This window comes from Oryctolagus cuniculus, chromosome 1 (genome assembly GCF_964237555.1).
Source record: "Oryctolagus cuniculus chromosome 1, mOryCun1.1, whole genome shotgun sequence".
In the NCBI taxonomy this organism is placed as follows: domain Eukaryota; kingdom Metazoa; phylum Chordata; class Mammalia; order Lagomorpha; family Leporidae; genus Oryctolagus; species Oryctolagus cuniculus.
Window position 1 is genome coordinate 233,144,669 of NC_091432.1, and position 18,185 is coordinate 233,162,853.

The following is an 18,185-nucleotide window of genomic DNA, read 5'->3' on the forward strand; positions in this document are numbered from 1 at the left end:
GTCATTCGCTCTTTCTGAGGCCGGCGGCCAATCTAACCAGGACATGGTCGCAGGGTGAGGTCCCTGGAGTCCCGACATAGCCAAGCTCCTCTGTGTCCAGCAGGTGCAAGGTGGGGGCCTCCTCCCTGCTCACGTGCCAGCCCCTGCCCACTCCCCCATAGCCGGGGAGCCCCCTCCCACCCCGGGAGCACTCATCCCCCCCACTGTGAAGTGATCTAGTGGTCAAAGCCCCAGCCCTGAGCCGGCTGCAAAGCAAGCAAGGATCAGAGGGCGTGGCCGGTGCAGGGGCAGCAGGTTCCGGGGCTCCTGCCGAGCTAAGGACAATGGCTGTGGGGGAGGGGGAGAGAGCGCCCCTCCGCTGCTGGACACTGCAGGCCCCTGCGGTGGGGGCGGGCAGGGGGAGAGCGGCTGACCAGGGGCGGGTTCCCTGGGGCGAGAGCAGGGAGCAGAGACGCTTCGCTCCCTCTGCAGTCCTGGCTCCAAGCACGGACGCTCAGCGCAGTGACGGAGGGCGGAGGGCGGAGGGCGGAGGGTGGAGGGCGGAGGGCGGAGGGAGGCACAGGCCTCCAGCTTTGGTCCTGTGTCAAATGATTTTATAACATCCTTACCAATCCTCCAGTGTGTATTTCCGAACCCCACATTTTATTTCATTTATTTGAAAGGCAGAGAAAGAGAAAAAGAGAAAGAGAGGTCTCCATCTGCTGGTTCACTCCCCAGATGTCTGCAATGGCCAGAGCTGAGCCAGGCTGAAGCCAGGAGCCAGGAGCTTCATCCAGGTCTCCTGCATGGGTCAGGGGCCCAGGCACTTGGGCCATCTTCCACTGCTTTCCCATAAGCATTAGCAGGGAGCTGGGTGGGAATTGGAGCAGCCGGGATTTGAACTGGTGCACACATGGGATGCCAGCCCCAACTTATATCTTATTTAAAAAATCATAACTATAATATCATTATTATTACAGTTTTTTAAAAGACGAATTTCTTTTTATCATCCATTATCCTGTCAGAGTTCAAATTTCCAGTGACTCAGAGATGACTATTTCTTTTTTATACTTAAAAAAAAAAATCAAGTCTGGGGGCTGGTGCTGTGGTATAGCAGGTAAAGCCGCCGCCTGCAGTGCCGGCATCCCATATGGGCACCAGTTTGAGTCCCGGCTGCTCCACTTCCGATCCAGCTCTCTGCTGTGGCCTGGGAAGGCAGTAGAGGATGGCCCATGTCCTTAGGCCCCTGCACCTGTGTGGGAGACCTGGAAGAGACTCCTGGCTCCTGGCTTCGGATCTGCGCAGCTCCGACCATTGCGGCCATCTGGGGAGTGAGCTTTCTTGGGGGGAGGCTGGGGCCACCTGTCCATTAGCAGGACTGTGACTGGGAGTGCTGGGCTGCTCCCCGGGGGCGATTCCCAGACTTTGCTCCCCACAGGGGTCCTGTTCTTCCCCGGGCTCCTCACACAGAAGCCGCGTTCTGACTTCTTCCAAGGGGTGTCCGGGGCGTGAACAGCGGATGGCAGGACCCTCCCCGCCCCCCCGTTTCCCCCCCCACCCCATTACTCTGCCTTATAAATAAATAAATCCTGCTTTGAAAAATCAGCTCCACATGAGGTCTGAAGATTGTGATTGAGTCACTTCTGTTTCCTGTAACCAAAAGTCCCCCCCCCTCGCCGCCTCCCCGTTTCTTAAACATTGTAAACCCTACAACCAATTCGACCCAGCAGCTTCAAGGCTGAAGAAGAAAAACCGTGTATTCATTCTAGTCGACGCAGAAGAGGCATTTGACAGAACTCAGCGCCGACTCATGATAAACTCCCAACAGAGTCATCACCACCTTAAAAAAAAACTGGAAACGTAAAGTCAACATCGCACTCAACGGTGGAAATCTGAGTGTGTTAGCGTTATGCCAGGACGTGGAACAAGGCAAGGAGAGCCGCGCTCGCAGTTCACGGCAGCATCGCACTGGGGGCTGTGTGGTCGCAGTTAGGCAGGAAAAAACATTTTTACAAAGGCACTAAGGAGGTAAAGGGGGAGGGGGAGCAGCCGCAGCCACAGACAGCTTCGGTGTCTACAGAGAAAATCCTCCGGAGCCACAGAAATCGGATACTGTTAGCGAGTTTTACAAGGTTGCAAGTGCAAGCCCAGTATGCAAAACACAACTGTACAGACTCCATCCCCTGGAAAACGAGGCACCATTCCTCACTTAGGAAGGGTTTGAGGAGGGAGAGCCGCACCTGTAGGCTGAGAGCTGCAAACGCTGTTCAGACGTCTGAGCCCGTGCGGGACCTTTGTCCCCTCCACGGAAACCCAGGGCCTCCCTCCCACCTGGCGAAGACGCCCAGCTGCCCAGGGCTTCCTCTCTCTGGATGGAAGGCTCGGACCGCGGTGTCCAGGAAAACACGGGGCCCTGGGGTGGCCTCACCTGTGACCCTGAGAAACTCCATTTCTTCCAGCGCGGGGTGGTGGCCTCCGCCACACGATGCCATTGACTGTGGACCTGTCCCATGACGGTCACCTCGTGTCTCCCTCCCTGGTCCACCTGGAACCCTCGCCTGGAAACGCTGGCTCCTCTAGTCCATACATATTTTTTAAAGATTTATTTATTTGAAAGGCAGAGTTACAGAGAGGCAGAGGCATAGGTAGAGGCAGAGAGAAAGAGAGGGAGAGAGAGAGAGAGAGAGGTCTCCCATCTGCTGGTTCATTCCTCAAATGACCGCAATGGCCAGAGCTGAGCCGATCCAAAGCCAGGAGCCAGGAGCTTCCTCCGGGTCTCCCATGCAGGTGCAGGGGCCCAAGCACTTGGACCATCCTCCACTCCTTTCCCAGGCCATAGCAGAGAGCTGGATCAGAAGAGGAGCAGCCAGGACTCGAACTGGCACCCATGCGGGATTCCGGCACTGCAGGCGGTGGCTTTATCAGCTGCACCACAGTGCCAGCCCCTAGTCCATATGTTCTAAAGATACTCCAAACGAAGGAGCAGCCTGCTGAGACTCGGGGTTTGGGCTGCAGCCCAACCTCGGAGGTACACCACTGCTTGACACCAAGCCCTGAATTCACACAACAGAGGATTCTCTCACCACGTCGCTGGCTGTTTTAGCTCCTTTCCTACTGCTCATCAAATGTTTTATGTGTTTCTTTCTAATGCTAGGGGATTTAGGAAGACAAATATATATGGAGAGATATACCATGTTCATGAATTGATTGTCTTAAAGGGTTTATTGGTTTATTTGAAAGGCAGAGTTACAGAGAGAGAGGGAGAGGCAGAGAGACAGATCTTCCATCCACTGGTTCACTCCTTAAATGGCTGCAACAGCTGGGGCAGGACCAGGCCACAGCCAGGAGTTCATCCGGGTCTCCCACATGGGTGGCAGGGACCCAAGCACTTGGGCCATCTTCTGCTGATCTTTCTAGGAGCTGGACTGGAAGTGGAGCAGCCAGGGCTCAAACTGGAGCCTGCAGGGGAGCCAGCTCTACCTGCTGTGCCCAATGCCAGGCCCCCGCAGTTTGCAGAGGGGTGTGGCCTGTTCCAGTTTGAGTTTTTAAGCCCTCTCTGGCTGCTGGGGGCACAAGGGTTGGAGGGTAACTGGGGTAGGGGAGCCATGAGCGGGGAGATATGACAGGCGCTGGCCGGCTGGAGGGGCCTGGAGACGGGGGTGGGGGCAGGCTGGGTTTATTTAGATGAGACTGTCTCGGAGGCCTGTGCCTGTTTCCCTGCCCACTTAGCTGCGTTTCCTGAGATGCCAGCCAGAAGATGTGTCTGCTCTTGGCCTGGGCTCCCCCAGGTCAGGGAGCCCAGGTTCCACACCCCACTCTGGCCCCAGGCACTGTTCCACAGGGGCCAGCAGGAGGGACAGTGCGGGCAGCACTGGGCTGCTCCAGGGGCCCGGCCAGTCCGCCTTCGCCTGGCCCCCGCGAGCCGCACACCCCAGGCTCGGGGGCGGAGCTCCTGCTGGCATTTCTGGTCTGTTTTCTCTCAGCTGTGACCTCACTGCCCTCCGTGACCAGGGCCTGTGCGTCAGTCGGGCAGGAACAGATCCCCGGGCTGCAGCCTGTGCGGCTGGGGCTGGGATCTGGGCCCTTCCACCAGCCCAGCTCTCGCTGGGGCCTCAGAGACTGGAGCCCAGAGTGCTGTGTGGCCTCGGGACAGACACACACCCTCTCTGTGCTGCCAGCTCCTGCCTGCACACTGAGGGCCCTGACAGCTGCTGTGGTAGGGCTTTCACGAAGACAACACTGCAAGCGCTCCCTCCCCTGCGCCCGCCCGGCGGAGCTGCGGCGGGCGGCCGCCAAGCCCGCGCCACGGTGGCTGCTGGGTCCTTTCATGGCTGCTCCTCGCATGCCGCCTGCTGATGTGGGCCCAGAGCTGGGCCGAAGCCGGCAGCGGTCACGCAGCTCAGGCCCCCTCTGGCACCCGGCTCCACGTGGGTCCCCCTGCCATCGTGGGCCACACCCTGGCTTTGGGGACCCCAGGGGGACAGGCTCAGGAAGCTTGGAACTGCCCTGCCTGCTGCTTCTGGGGCCTGCAGACCACTGCGGGAAGATCCGGGCGTCCAGGACCCTCCCACGGCCAGACTGAGGTCACACCCCCAATTTCTTTTTACAAGCCTCAGTCTTCCCGGCTGTTCAGTGGGTCAGTAGCCAGCCAGTCTTATTCACTGGATGCCCTCGGGAGTTTGGGCCGGCGCCAGGCTCTGGGGAGAAGGTGAGGACCCGTACCGGGGTGTTTTAGTGCCGGCTCCACCCAGCTCTCCTCGCCTGCACGATGGGTTCAGGGGTAGGGGAGCCAGCGTGGGAGGAAGGGAGAGGCTTTGAAGGCTGAAACGCGTCCTCATTCCCACCCCGAAGACTTTGAACGCGTCCCAGGGGCGGGCAGCCAAGCCCCTGGAAGGAGCTGAGGTCAGCCCGCAGGTACCACGACTCCAGCCACCGCCCCAACGACCCCACAACGAGGCACAGTCCGCCCGCGGGCCGGAGCCCCGCGCCGTGCGCGCCCACACCCGCCGGTGCGCCCCGGGACGGAGTGGGGGTGGGGGCGGCCGGGGCACGGGGCGGAGCGAGCGCCGGGCCCCGCCCACCGCAGGTGGCCGCGAGCGCTGAGCGGCTGCCGGAGGGGGCCGGGTCCCGGGGCGGAGCCTGTCGCGCGCGCGCGCGCTTGTCCCCACGTGTCCCCTCTCCCCGGCCCTGCCCTCGGCCCCGTGTTTATAACCCGGGATGCGCGCCCCTGCCGGCCCTGCTCTGCCGCCAGCTGCCAGCGCCTTGGCCCTGGTAAGGAGCCCGCAGCCTCTCGCGCCCCCCACTCCCCAGCCTAGCACCCTCTCCCCGGGTCCCCGCGAGAGCGAACCCCGCGGGCGGAGGGGACGCCCCGGGCCGGGGCAGAGGCGGACCCCGCGTCGCTGAGCGCCCGAGGCTCTGTCCCGGAGCAAGGCGCCAGAGGCCGAATCCCTGGCCCCTCGGGCCTGGGGAGCTGCGGGGACAGGAGCCCAGGGACGCGGGGAGCAATCGGGTTATTTGTGGCTTGTGCGGGCCGGGGTCCCTTCTGGATTTTCCTCCTGCGACCCGGCTTCCAGGTCTCTGAGGGCCCCAGCGGCTCAGATGCGCGGTCCCGTGACCCCCGGCCACTCGCCCGTCTCAGCCGTGTGTATCGTTTTCACCTTAGCCTCACTGCGTCTTGAGTCGATGGGTCTACCCCGGCCGGCCGCCCCCCAGGTCCTGGGTATGCCTAGGCTCCCCTCCGTGCAGGGGGCGGCAGTGGCTGGCCTCTGTCCAGGGCGGGCAGTGGCCTCCCTGCCTGGCTTCCTGGGGCCCTGGCTGGCCTGTGGGAGGGACCCGCTGCAGGAAATGCCCGCCCTCGGGCTGACTCTCGTCTTTGGCCCCTCGTGCTGGCGGCCCAGCCCGAGGAAACTCCTCCCTGTCCTGCTTCTCCGAGCCCAGGCCGGCCCGAGCTCCGCGGTCCTCCCTGTGAAGCAGGGCGCCCGGCTGCAGGCCCCCCGGTGGGAGTGGACCTATCCCTTCCCCGCGGCCTTGAGCTTTGAGCCCTCCCCTCCCAGCTCACACCCAGGGACAGGTGGGGGCGGAGGAGCCCCCAGGTCAGTCTCCCAGGTCCGCAAGCTGCAGCCGCTCCCCTGTGGGAGCTGGCACCAGCTCAGGGGCCATCCCCGGAGGGCTGCCTTGCCCCGCCAGGCAGGAGATGCGGTGGGGAGGTGAGCGGGCCCTGCCCTCTTAGGTCTGGTGTGGGAGGGAGACGGTCGTGAAGGGAGCTGGGTGCCGGGTGGGGGCTCCAGCTCCCGGCGTCTCCTCCATCTTCCAGCCAGGGTGGAGGAGCCTGGGGTGGACAGGGTTCCTGGCCCTGGAGGAGCGCCCTGCGCACCCGCTGCCAGAGTGAATCACTGGTGATGCCTGGACTGGGCCAGGCACGGGCGTGGGGGAGGGGAGGACACCCCCCGGCAAGGATCAGCACCCCAAGCTCCCACACGTGCCCCCAGCAGCTTGGGGTCTGTGGGGTCAGTGGATGCACCTTGTGCTGGAGCCACCTGCTGCGCCAGCACTTCTCCACGGCTGGCTCAGCTCATCTTGGCCCCTCAGGGTCTGGGAGGACGGCCAGGTGCCTTCCCGTGTGCCCTGGGGGACTCCTCGCTGGAATTCAGGGTGGGGGCTCCGACCGCCTGGACAGAGCTGATCTTCCAGGGCCTGGCCCCTCTCTCCTGCGCAGCTGACCTTGGCAGGAGTGCGGTGGACGGATGAGCGAGCTCTTCTTTCACGCATAGTCAAGCGTTCCCAGGAGAGAGCTTATCGGGGTGTCTCTTAGTGGCCATAACCATCTACTGGCGCCCCCTGATGGTCAAAGTCTGGAACTGCAACTCAGCTCTATGGAACTCATAGAAGGGCAGGTGTATAGGGGTGAAATCTTAGCGCAAATCCCAAAGCAGGGGAGAATCTTTCTGCTCAGCTGCAGCCAGGTGTGTTTTTAAAGTATAATAAACTCCGCTCTGCTGAGTCAGGCTATCAGGGAGGAGCTCCGGTGGAACATTCCGCACAGGTGTAGCCTTGAGCCTGCTCTGTAGGGCGACAGGAGCTGTAAGTTCGTTGGGGTGACGCAACGGGATGTTCCTTGCCTGGAAGATGCACGACGTGAAAGGAGGTGGAGCGCAGTGGGGTGCACCCAGCAGGCGGCGGCCGTGAGCAGGGGGCGTGGCCATCTGCACCCCGAAATGCTGCACACGTGGCCCCAAACAAAACAGCTGCTCCTGCCTTTGCTACAGCGCTGACCTCACAGAGCCACGCACGCTCTCCGTGGCGCTGAGGGAGTGCCCGGGCTGCCTGGCACCCCCCCACACAGACAGTGCCCCCTGTCCTGCCAACAAGGGCCCCTCCCCTTCCGGCCTCCTGGCAGGTGTCTGGCTGCTGGTGAGGGAGTGTGGGCCGGCCTGGGAGGGGTGGCTGGGAACTCCCGCCCTGGCCCTTCCTGGGGGCGGGGGCGTGACGGGACGGGGGTGGGGGGCAGCTGAGTGCCCTCCGCCCAGGAAGGAAGCTGTGTTTCCTGAAGTGGCAGAACCAGAAAGGGCTTTTAGAGTCGTGTGCAGTTGGGAAAACCGAGGCTGAGGGAACGAGGCTTGGCTGCTGTCAGCCGTCCGTGGCCGTGGTCCGGAGCATTCGGTGGGCCCAGCCCCGGGCTCCATGCCCAGCTTCTCCCTGAGCCCCCACAGTGGCCCTGCGGGGCCATGGGCGCAGGGGAAGGGGTGAGAACAGGCCACTCCCGGTCCCCAGCCAGGCTGGAGAGCTCGGGCACCTCGAACCCGGGGCTGATGGGCTCAGGGGTGCCCGGCCTGCAGTGGGTTCTCGCTCACCAGGTGTAGCTGTGGGTCCTTCGCCCCTCTCCGCCCCCCAAGCAGCTCAGCTCTAGGGCCCTGGTGGCTGGGGGAGGGGCAGGCAGTGAGAAAGATGCCAGAGTCCCCTGTATCATTTCCCTGCCCACCTGCCTGCCAAGCTCTGGGTGCACACCAGCACATACGTGCCAGCCCAGCGTGCCACCAACACACACGTGTGCACACACACGTGCACTGTCTTAGGTGACACAGGCACATGAGCACTGTGTAGGCGCACACGCATGTGAACACCCCCAGGGGCACACAGGCACACACACCCCGCACAGCAGGCACACACACACACACACGCTCGAATGCACACACTCAATGCACACACACTTGAGTGCACACACACACACACACTAGAGCGTACACATTCCTTCCCACCCCTCCCCCAGCCCCGAGCACAGCCCAGCAGGCTGCAGGACCCAGCCCCCCTTTATCTGCAGACCTAGCATCGCTGAGTGCCCCCCACGTGTGTCCGGGAGACGTCCCCTCCCTCACAGCGCCCGCCATGGTGGGGACACGAGAAGGCAGTGTGCCGTGTGCCCCTAGGGCTCGGCACTAACCACTCACCAGCCGGCACGGCAGGCACTGAGGCAGGGCAGGGGCAGGTGGGCCAGCTGTCTGTCTGTCCGTCTGTCTGGCTCCAAGAAGCCGCCCCTGCTCCTGGCTCCTGTCCCCACCCTCTGGGCTCCAGGAGCCTTTGGGAGGGGAGAAGCAGCAGTAGCCCTAAGAACTGCGTAACCTGGCCCCTGCGGCTCCCAGACCACGCCTGGCCCCGCACTTCCCTTCCCTGGGCCTCTGAGGAAGGTGTGGCTTTGTACTGTGAGCAGGGATCGCGGAGCCCAACCGATCAGGGTTTAACTCCTGGCTCTGACCACGCACCTGCCGAGCAAGGCCTTGGGCAAGCTCCTTTGCCCAAGTCTTGGTTTCCTTGTCTATGAAATGGGAGCAGCCCCAGTGGAGGGGCGCGGCCTGAGCGGCGGGTGCCCCTTACCGGGTCGGCAGCGATGGTTTCCCAGGGGCGCTCGAGGGCCAGGGCCTGCTACGCTGGGCCCTCAAGAGTGCGCGCCTTTTACTGCGTGATAGTGCTACCTTAACAGAGCAGCTTTAAAAGTGCACCATGGGGGCCGGCGCCGCGGCTCACTAGGCTAATCCTCCACCTAGCGGTGCCGGCACACCAGGTTCTAGTCCCAGTCGGGGCGTCGGATTCTGTCCCGGTTGCCCCTCTTCCAGGCCAGCTCTCTGCTGTGGCCCGGGAGTGCACTGGAGGATGGCCCAAGTCCTTGGGCCCTGCACCCCATGGGAGACCAGGAGAAGTACCTGGCTCCTGCTGTCGGATCAGCGCGGTGCGCCGGCCGCGGTGGCCATTGGAGGGTGAACCAACGGCAAAAGGAAGACCTTTCTCTCTGTCTCTCTCTCTCACTGTCCACTCTGCCTGTCAAAAAAAAAAAAAAAAGTGCACCATGGGATACTCCCCCAGCACCGTCACGCCCCACACACAGCCTGCAGGCACCTGCGTTCCCCGAGTGCAGCCCAGGTGGCTCCCAGGGGACCTGGATGGCGGCAGAGGCCAAGTCCAGGGCCCCTGCCATTGCCCGGGCTGCCACGCCCAGCGGCTGACGTCAGCTTTGCTTCTGCAGCGTGCTTGGCCGAGCAGTGAAAACAGATTCTAGACTCGAGGAACCCGTACGTCTAACTCAGGTATGTCCCCGCGGAGTCCTTGCCATCGTTGGAGGCCAGTGGCCCAGCTACGGTTGCCATGGGTACTGCCTGCTGGCTCCAGGGTCAAGGCCTGCTGAGTCACCAGCAGTCCAGCCCTGCATCCAGGGACAGGGCCTGGTGGCTGGTTGAGTGCCCCATGGAGAGGAGAGCAGTGGGCACCGGTCATGGCCGGCCCCTGCCCCGGCTGCTCTGTCCCAGGAGCTGCTTCTCTCAGAGGTCATGTGACAGTAGCGGCCTGGCGCACCTGTCAGACGCACGGGGGTGGCACACTGGGGCCAGGTGTCCACAGAGGCGGGCATTGGGTCCAAGTCTGGCCCTGCTGCCTGCTGACCCACATCTTTCCCCTCTGCCCTGCGGGGTTGCAGCGACACCTGCACTCAGGACCACGCGACAGAGCTGGCGGGGCGGGCAAGAGGGCTGGGGAGAGCCTCCAGGGGCGGTGGCCACAGGGGCTGGGGGCGGGCTCCTCGGGCCTTCCAGAAGCTCCCCAGTAGCTGGGAAGGGGGGTACAGAGCTAGGGTACAGAGCTAGGCACCTGCTTCTGAGAAAGGACCCATGGGTGACACAGAGGCCCCGCCTCCTTCCCTTCTGGGGACAGGGGGACAGGGGATGGCTCTGTCTGTGTGTGGCCATGAAAGGGGCGTGTCAGCTGCCAGAGGCTCAGCGCCCAGGCCTCCACATTGCCTGCCCTCCGCACACCTCAAAGGTCCTCTCTAGGGGCGGGGCACTGGCTTCAAGCCACGCCCTCCCCTGCAGGCCCTAACTCTGCTGTGAGCTCCTGCCCTGGCCCAGGCTCTGGGGTGGGACGAGAGTACAGAGCGTGCAGGGTCAGGGTCCCTGGGCAGGGTGGGAGGGTGCTGGTCACATCCCCCCGCAGGCTGAGGCCGCCCAAGGCCAAAGCCGTGCAGCGGGGCAGGTCACTGTTGGCAGGGGGGGCAGGCAGGGACCCTGGCCTGGGTCTCACGGGCTCCTTCCACTCCCTGCAGACAAGATGGCTAGCAAAGGCTCCGTGGTCCTGGCCTACAGCGGCGGCCTGGACACCTCCTGCATCCTGGTGTGGCTGAAGGAGCAAGGCTATGATGTCATCGCCTACCTGGTGAGGAGGTGCCTGCGCGTCCCACTGCCTGCCAGCCTGTGCCGGGTGGCTCGCCTCACTCTCTGTGAGATGGCCGACCTGGAGATGCCTCCGGAGCTGGCGACAGCAGAGGGCGGGAGGCACGGAGGTGACCTTGGCCAGGTTGCTTGTCCGGCTGAAGGCTGTGGGCAGGCACACAACTCCCTGTCCAGAGTCCCCCACCAGCAAAGACTGTGGAGTCCTGGGCTGGCAGGGCCTGGGAGAGCCCTGGTTCCAGGATGGCCAATAGATCAGCGGTGGCAGGGCAGGTGCACTGCCCCCCATCCAGGGTCGCTGGCCGTGACCCCTAACCAAAGCAGCCCTGCTTCCCATGACCCTGGACACGGTCCCTGGATCTTTCTCCAGGGCTGTGCTCTTCCGGAAACACTGTTGCAAACCCCAGAAGTGAAGGCAAGCCAGCTTCAGCGGAAACAGCCCAGCGGTTCTCAGCTCACTCCCGGCAGAAGTCCGGGGCTGTGAGGGCCTCGGGCGAGCCTGGTGTGGGAGCTCACCCACGCCTGTGCCCAGTGCCCTCTGGCTTCCTTCATGGCCTCTGGGCAGGGCAGGCAAGACTGGCAGCAGGTCCACACTGGCCACCGTAGCCTGGCAGTCCCAGGGCTCTGCCGGCAGGGCCAGGGAGATGTCTCTGGCCTGAGCCCCTGCCCACGCTGCAGGAGCTGTTGTGGCCGTGTGAAGGCAGTAGGTGTGAGTCACCGGCTGCTCCTACGGCGAGCAGAAGGCGTGGTCTGCTCCCCTGCACCTCCGTGCAAAGAAGGTTCTGTGCCCAGAACTCAGCGTCCAGTCTCCTCGTCCAGGCCTGGGCGGGGGGCGCGGGGGTGAGTGCTTTGCTCCCAGTCACCTGGCGTGCGAGAGGCACAGCTCTGAGCCCCCATCTGGAGGGGCGGCCCCGGCCATGCAGACCTGGAAGATTTGAAAGCCGGGTACGGCCTCGGGCAAACACCTGCTGCCGGGCTCTGGGAAGATTCCAGTCTGGTGAGCAGAATGAAAGAAATAAGGGCCGTGGCCAGGGGCAGAGAGCATGCCAGCGTCCAGACAGGGCCTCTCTGCCCCCGCCCGCTCACATGCCCAGCCGGGGCCACGCCCCCCCCCCCCCCCCCCCGGCTGGGAAGCCAGCTGGAAGCAGTTGATTCGGGCTGACCTTTGCACTGGCTCAGGAGAATTTGCTGGAAGACATAGCTGGGGGCAGGAGACAGACCTGCAGTCAGTGAGGGAAACCGCTCGTCCCGTAGCCTGTGTGCCTGGGAAGCGGCCGGGCCAGCCCTTCCGCCCAGGGAAGCAGGACCCGCAGTCCAGCCCCAGGTGGGAGCTGGTGCAGGCACCCCGCCTCGCCAGACCCCCTCTGCCCTGCCTCCTCCTCTCTGGGCGCTGAGCAGCAAACAGAAGGCACGTCCGTCCCTTGGAGCTGCTGTGTGTGCAGGGCCTGGCCCAGGGCTCCCCCCAGGGGCCCACTTCCCCGCGAGCCCCGCTCTGTGCCCTCCCCGCCCCCGCGGCTGACGGGGCTCTCTGCTTCTGCTCCTCAGGCCAACATCGGCCAGAAGGAAGACTTCGAGGAGGCCAGGAAGAAGGCCCTGAAGCTCGGGGCCAAGAAGGTACCAAGTGGGCGGCGGGGTTGGGGCCAGACGCAGGCCTGGATCTGCGAGGGGCTCCGGGGCTCCTGTGTCGCCCACCGCAGCCTCCTGCCCCCAGTGTGACCCAGCCCTGCAGATGTGCATCGCCATCCTCTCCCTGCCCTCCTGGCCACTCTGCTACCCACTCCCCACCCACCTATCCCATCCCCATCCATCCACCCATTCACCCACCCACCCACCCACCCATCCATCCCTCCATGTATCCATCTGTCCATCCACCCATCCATCCACTCATCCATCCATCCATCTACCTGTCCACTCACCCATCCATCCACCCATCCATGTGTCCATCTGTCTGTCCATCCACTCATCCATCCACCCACTCATCAATTGGTGCATTCATATCTATCATCCCTCCCCCTCTTCATTTACCCATCCATCTGTCCATCTACCTACCCGTCCCTCCACCTGTTCACCCACCCAGCCATCTGTCCACTCACCCACCCGTTCATCTAGCCACCCACCCCTCCGTCCGTCCATCACCACTCAACGGAAGCAAACAGCTCCAGCTGAGCTCCGCGCACGGGTTCTGTGGCAGCCCGTGCTGGGTACAGCCCGGGAAATAGGATGGAGGGAGCCGACATGGCCCCACAGTGAAGCGTGTGACGTCCCCCTGGGGAAGTCACTGCCGCTCGTACCCCTCCCCACGGAGGAGTGAGCAGAGGCCACGGCAGGAGAGGGGGAAGGGTCAGCAGCCCCGCCTGGCCAGTCCCCGGAACTGAGCAGTCCTCTGCGAGCTCGCCAGGCCCGACAGCGTGCCGGGCACAGGTCAGCGCTCAGTGAGCCCTGGGAGTGGACGTGGGTCCCAAGTCACCCACTGGCCGTTGGCCTGGAATGAGCGGGTCCCCACCCAGTCTGGCGGTGGGGTGGGGGTGTGGTCTGAGCCCAGGAGGCGGGAAAGGCACCCTGAATGGTGAGGCAGGGGCGCTTCGTTCCGATCCAGCCGGATACGCAGGCCTCTGCGTGCTTAGTGACCCAGTGGTCATTTAAAAAGCATTTATCTGAGAGACAGGGGGGCAGAAAGAGCTGCCCTCCGCTGGTTCACCCCCCGAAGGCCCACCGCGGCCGGGGCGGGGCCAGCAGAAGCCCGGAGCCGGGAGCCCCGCCCAGGTCTCCCACGTGGGTGGCGGGCCCAGTCCTTGCACCAACGCTGCCCCTCCCAGGGTCTGCATTGGCAGGAAGCTGGTGTTGGAGCCGGGCTGGGGGGAAGCCCACGCGCCCCCCTATGGGACGCAGGCATCTTACTGGGGTCTTAACCACCAGGCCAAAGCCCCGCCCCTACTTGCAGTTTTTAGATTTATTTTTGTGCGTGTAGCGCTAGAATAGAGTCCCTATTGCTTTATTTTTAAATATCACCTTACATTTTTTATAATCTTAAAAAAGAGTTATAATGGACTTTCAAGAAGTTGCAGAAAGAAACCAAAAAAAAAAAATTTCCCTGTCTTAAAAATGCCCGAGGCCTCGTGAGAGCTGCTGGAATTCTATCCGCTGCTCCTCGTCACAGCCGAAGTCGCGGCTGAAAATCTTAAAAATATCAACTCACTTGAACAATGTGAGGGCACTTGGGAAAGTGTGTGGAGATTCATACTTAAGGATTTATTCATTTATTTGAAAGACAGAGTTAGAGAGAGAGAGAGAGAGAGAGAGAGAGAGAGAGAGAGGTCTTCCATCCTCTGGTTCACTCCCCAGATGGCCACAATAGGCAAAGCTGGGCCAGACCAAAGCCAGGAGCCAGGAGCTTCTTCCGGGTCTCCCATGTGGGTGCAGGGCCCAAGTACTTGGGCCATCCTCCACTGCTTTCCCAGGCCACAGCAGAGAGCTGGATCGGAAGTGGAGTGGCTGGGACTTGAACCAGCGCCCATTTGGGATTCCAGCACCTCAGGCAGAGGCTTAGCCCACCAGGCCACAGCGTCAGCTTGAGGGTTGAGATTCAGCACAAGGTCAGGCAGCCCTTGGTGGCCCTGGGGGATTAGTTCTGGAAACCGCCCCTCCCCCACTCCCACACAAGGTCCCGAAATCCGCAGATGCTCCCGTGCCTCCTACGAATCGGCGAGGCAGCTGCGTGGCTCCCGTGGCAGCCTGCCGGGCGCGTTAAGTCGCCTCTGGGTGACCTGTGCCACTGATCCCACAGTCAGTTCCACGTTGACAGCTGCTGTCCCGGGTGGTCAGGGACTGGTGACAAGGACAAAGCCTGGACATGCTCGCCACAGACCCTGGTCTTTGTCACTGGCTGTTTTCAGTCCATGCTTGGTTGATTGCACCAGATGTGGCCTCAGTTCTCTCCCTGTTCCATCACTACTGTTCCTTTTTATTATTATTATTATTTATTTATTTACTTGAAAGGCAGAGCAACAGGGGGACAGACAGAATTTTCCATCTGTTGGTTCACTTCCCAAATGGCTGCAACAGCCAGGTCTGGGCCAGGCCAAAGCCAGGAGCCAGGAGCTCCATCCGGGTCTCCCACGTGGGTGCAGGGGCCCAAGGCCTTGGGCCGTCACCTGCTGCTTCCCAGGTGCATTGGCAGAGAGCTGGATTGGAGTTGGAGCAGCTGGGACTCGAACCTGCACTCTGATCTGGGACGCAGGCGTGGGAAGCCACAGCTCAGCCCATCACACCAGCCCCCGGCCACGGCCACCCTGAGTGTGGCAGGCGCCGTGCGGGTGCGACGTGAAGCATCCGTGGCCGAGCCCAGCGTGGTTGTCTGCTCTGGGGTTGCAGAGGCACCGTCCCCACTGCCCCCTTGCTTTCGTGCCACGGTCGATGTGAAGGTCAATGTGAAGGTCGGCAGTGAGAGGCCGAGTGTCAGAGGACCCCTCCCTGAGGGGCCACGGGAGCCCCGGCCTCTGCATGTTGAGGACGCTGCTTGAGGTCGGGGCTGCCGGCCTCAGCACTGGCCCTCCCCCACAAGATGCCAGCACCACGTCCCCCAGCCTGGCAGGTGGGATGGCCCAAAGTGTCTCCAGATTTGGCCAAATGGAGTGTATCAGGATTGATTGGTAATGTCTAACGTGAGTGCAGGGGGAGAGTAACAGTGCGGTGTGCTGGAATCAACTAGCGATGGCTGCTGCAGTGGCAGGCAGAAGGGGAATGGGGGCGCCTGGCCTGAGCCCCGTCCCGGCCGAGACCCCGCTCACGGCCTCGTCCCCCCAGGTGTTCATCGAGGACGTCAGCAGGGAGTTCGTGGAGGAGTTTATCTGGCCGGCTGTGCAGGCTGGCGCCATGTATGAGGACCGCTACCTGCTGGGCACGTCCCTGGCCAGGCCCTGCATTGCCCGCAAGCAGGTGGAGATCGCCCAGCGCGAGGGCGCCAAGTACGTGTCTCACGGCGCCACCGGCAAGGTGAGGACAAGGACAAGGGGTGGGGCCTGGGCAGAGGGAGAGGGGGCGGGGCCTGTGAATGGATGGAGGCAGCCAGGGGGGTGGCCCTGGCGGTTCCAGGCTGGGGCCAAGATCCCAGCAGGAGGCTGGCGACGGCGACCCCAGCCCTCCACTGAGAGTCGCTAAGACTCGGACCTGTCTTTGGGGGTGCAGTGCAGCCCGAAGGAAAGCTGTGGGTGCGCCGCCCGCCAGGCCGTCCGTCCTCATGGCCCTGAGTTGTGAGTGCTTGGTTAGGGGGCCGGAACAGGACCTGGCTGCCAAGCCCTGCAGCAGTGCCGGGGGCTGGGGGGGGTGGAGGTGGTGAGGGGGGCCCAGGTCCTGGTGGAGGAGGTGTGTGATCTGGCAGCTGGGGGCCTGCAGACAGGAGCCGTGGGCAAGGGACCAAGGCAAGAGTGTGGACAGGGAACAGTGTGCCAGGCGGAGGGAACAGCCTGTGCAAAGGCCTAAAGACGAGAGGCCCTGAGCAGCTGTCTGGCTAGGAGCAGGAGCTGTGGCCGTGGGAGAAGCGGTGGGGCCAACGCGAGGCTGGGGCCAACAGGGGGGTTAGGGAGTGAGGCTGGACTGCAATGCTGGCTCCTTTGGAAGGAAGGAAGATCCGGCCAGGAGAGCAGGATCCCAGGTGGGAAAGGCACCATCAGGATTCAACGAGGCGCTGTCAGGGCTGGTGGAGGGAGTGGGTGGGTCTGGCGCTGGCCAGGGAGGCAGCCCCCCTGCAGCCTATGCCAACCCACCGAGGGCTGGGAGTAGCCGCCAGCGGTGTGCTGCTCCTCCACACGGCCACCAGAGGGCGCCAGAGGCCTGGGTTTGAGGCTTTCCTTGGGGAGGAGGTGGCTGGGCTGCCGTGGTGCCAGTCCTGGCTCTGCAGGGTTAGGGTGCAGAGAACCCTTCTGCCAAGATCCCGCGGCCACTTGGGGCCCTGGGCTCATCCCGGAAGTTCACAGTCAGAGGCCCTTGAAGGAGGAAGTCTGACCTGAGACACAGTGAGGGATCTCTGAGAGCAGCGGGGGTGCCAGGCGCACTCCCGTGCCTCAGTTTCCCCTTATGACTGAACGCTGGAAGGCCCGGCAGCCCATGAACCAAGCCCACTGCACCCCCAAAGACAATTTCCAAGAACCGGGGGTGCCTGCGGGGGAGCACCGGGACGGCCTTGCCGCGTGGGTTCAGTGTCTGGTGGGCCGAGGGTTGGGCGCCAGTGGTCGCGGGTGGTGGGTGTCCTTTGTGTGGGTTCCATGATCAAGCAAGAGGGAGGCTGTGGGGCTGCAGGAGTCACGACCAGGGCTGGGCAGGCAGGAGGAGGGGCTGGGGCGTAAGCAGGTGACGGGGGGTGCGCCGGGGGCGGTTCTAGCTGGGGGGCCGGCCCTTCTGAGCATCTCCCCGGCCCCTGGCTCCTGATGCAGGCCGTGGGGGTCCTTGTTCCAGCCTCACTGACCTGCTGGCCTGGTAGAGGCGTGGGGCGGGGCTGAGGCCCAGGAGCCCAGCAGGGGCTCAGGGGGTAGATGGGGGGGAGTGCTGTAGGGGGAGGGGCGTGGGGCGGCCGGAGCAGCCCGCACAGACAGACACCAGCTGCGTTCAGCCCCTGCTGCCAGCCTGCTCCCTGCCCGCCCAGAAGCCGGGCTGAGCCCAGGTTTGGAAGAGGGGCCTGGAAACCCGGCACGGGTGCGGGGAGGCAGGGCTTGTGTCAGTGACGCCATCTGTATGGCTGTCTCGGGGGCAGATGGGAGACCGGGGGGTGCTGCTCCACTGCTGGGGGTCCCGGGGTTGGGGGAGAGCCACACGGGCCCCCGGCTCTGCCCCGGACAGGCTGAGCATGGGGGACCTGTGTGTGTGGCTTCTCAGAGGAGCTCCAGCTCCTGAACAGATGGGGGGTCCCCGTGGCAGCCTCGATGCCTTTGTGCTGGGGAAACCTGAAGCCGTGGTGGGGAGGAGAGGGGCTGACAGGACCCCGGGCGGTGAGTCTGCCAGTGAGAGCCGCTTGCTCCGGGCGTGGTGCGGCCCCTCCCCCCTGGTCCCCTTGTCCCCACGGCCGGGTGGTAGAAGGGCTCCTGAGCTCATCGGGGCAGTCAGCCAGCTGCCCGTGCGTGAACGGTCAGGATGGCCGTGTTTGCTGTGTGACCCCAGGCAAGTGGCCTCGCCTCTCTGAACTTCACCTTGTCGTCTGCAAAGCAGCTGGAAGTCCTGCGGCCCAAGGGGCAGCAGGCTTTGCTGTGTGCTCACGGAGGCGCCGTGTGCAGGGCGCAGGAGCTGGCTGACGAGGGACCCCCCACCCAGGCCCCAGGCGGCATCCGTGGGGCAGCCCGGACCCCCCCCCCCGCCCCCTCCGAGGCCCCCGGCTGCGCGGCGAGAGCCTGGAGCTGGGTTTCCGCGCCACCTGACAAGCTCTGGAAAATAACATGTTATTCTGCAGCCGCTGCCTGCGCCGCTCGCCCGTGCAGTTTTCACAGTAGGCGAAAGGTCGCTCTGTTATTTCCT

The 18,185-nt window shown here is 63.5% G+C and overlaps 1 protein-coding gene across 1 annotated transcript in view; it reads left to right on the forward strand.

Moving 5' to 3' along the window:
- Positions 1–5,108: 5,108 nt before the first annotated feature.
- Positions 5,109–18,185, forward strand: part of ASS1 (argininosuccinate synthase 1) — a 41,755-nt gene continuing 28,678 nt past the window's right edge. The window contains exons 1-5 of the mRNA XM_051840798.2: positions 5,109–5,250; positions 9,494–9,554; positions 10,562–10,671; positions 12,231–12,299; positions 15,489–15,677. Coding sequence (XP_051696758.1) covers positions 10,567–10,671; positions 12,231–12,299; positions 15,489–15,677 — 363 coding nt within the window. The 5' untranslated portion in view covers positions 5,109–5,250; positions 9,494–9,554; positions 10,562–10,566. The remainder of the gene's footprint in view (positions 5,251–9,493; positions 9,555–10,561; positions 10,672–12,230; positions 12,300–15,488; positions 15,678–18,185) is intronic.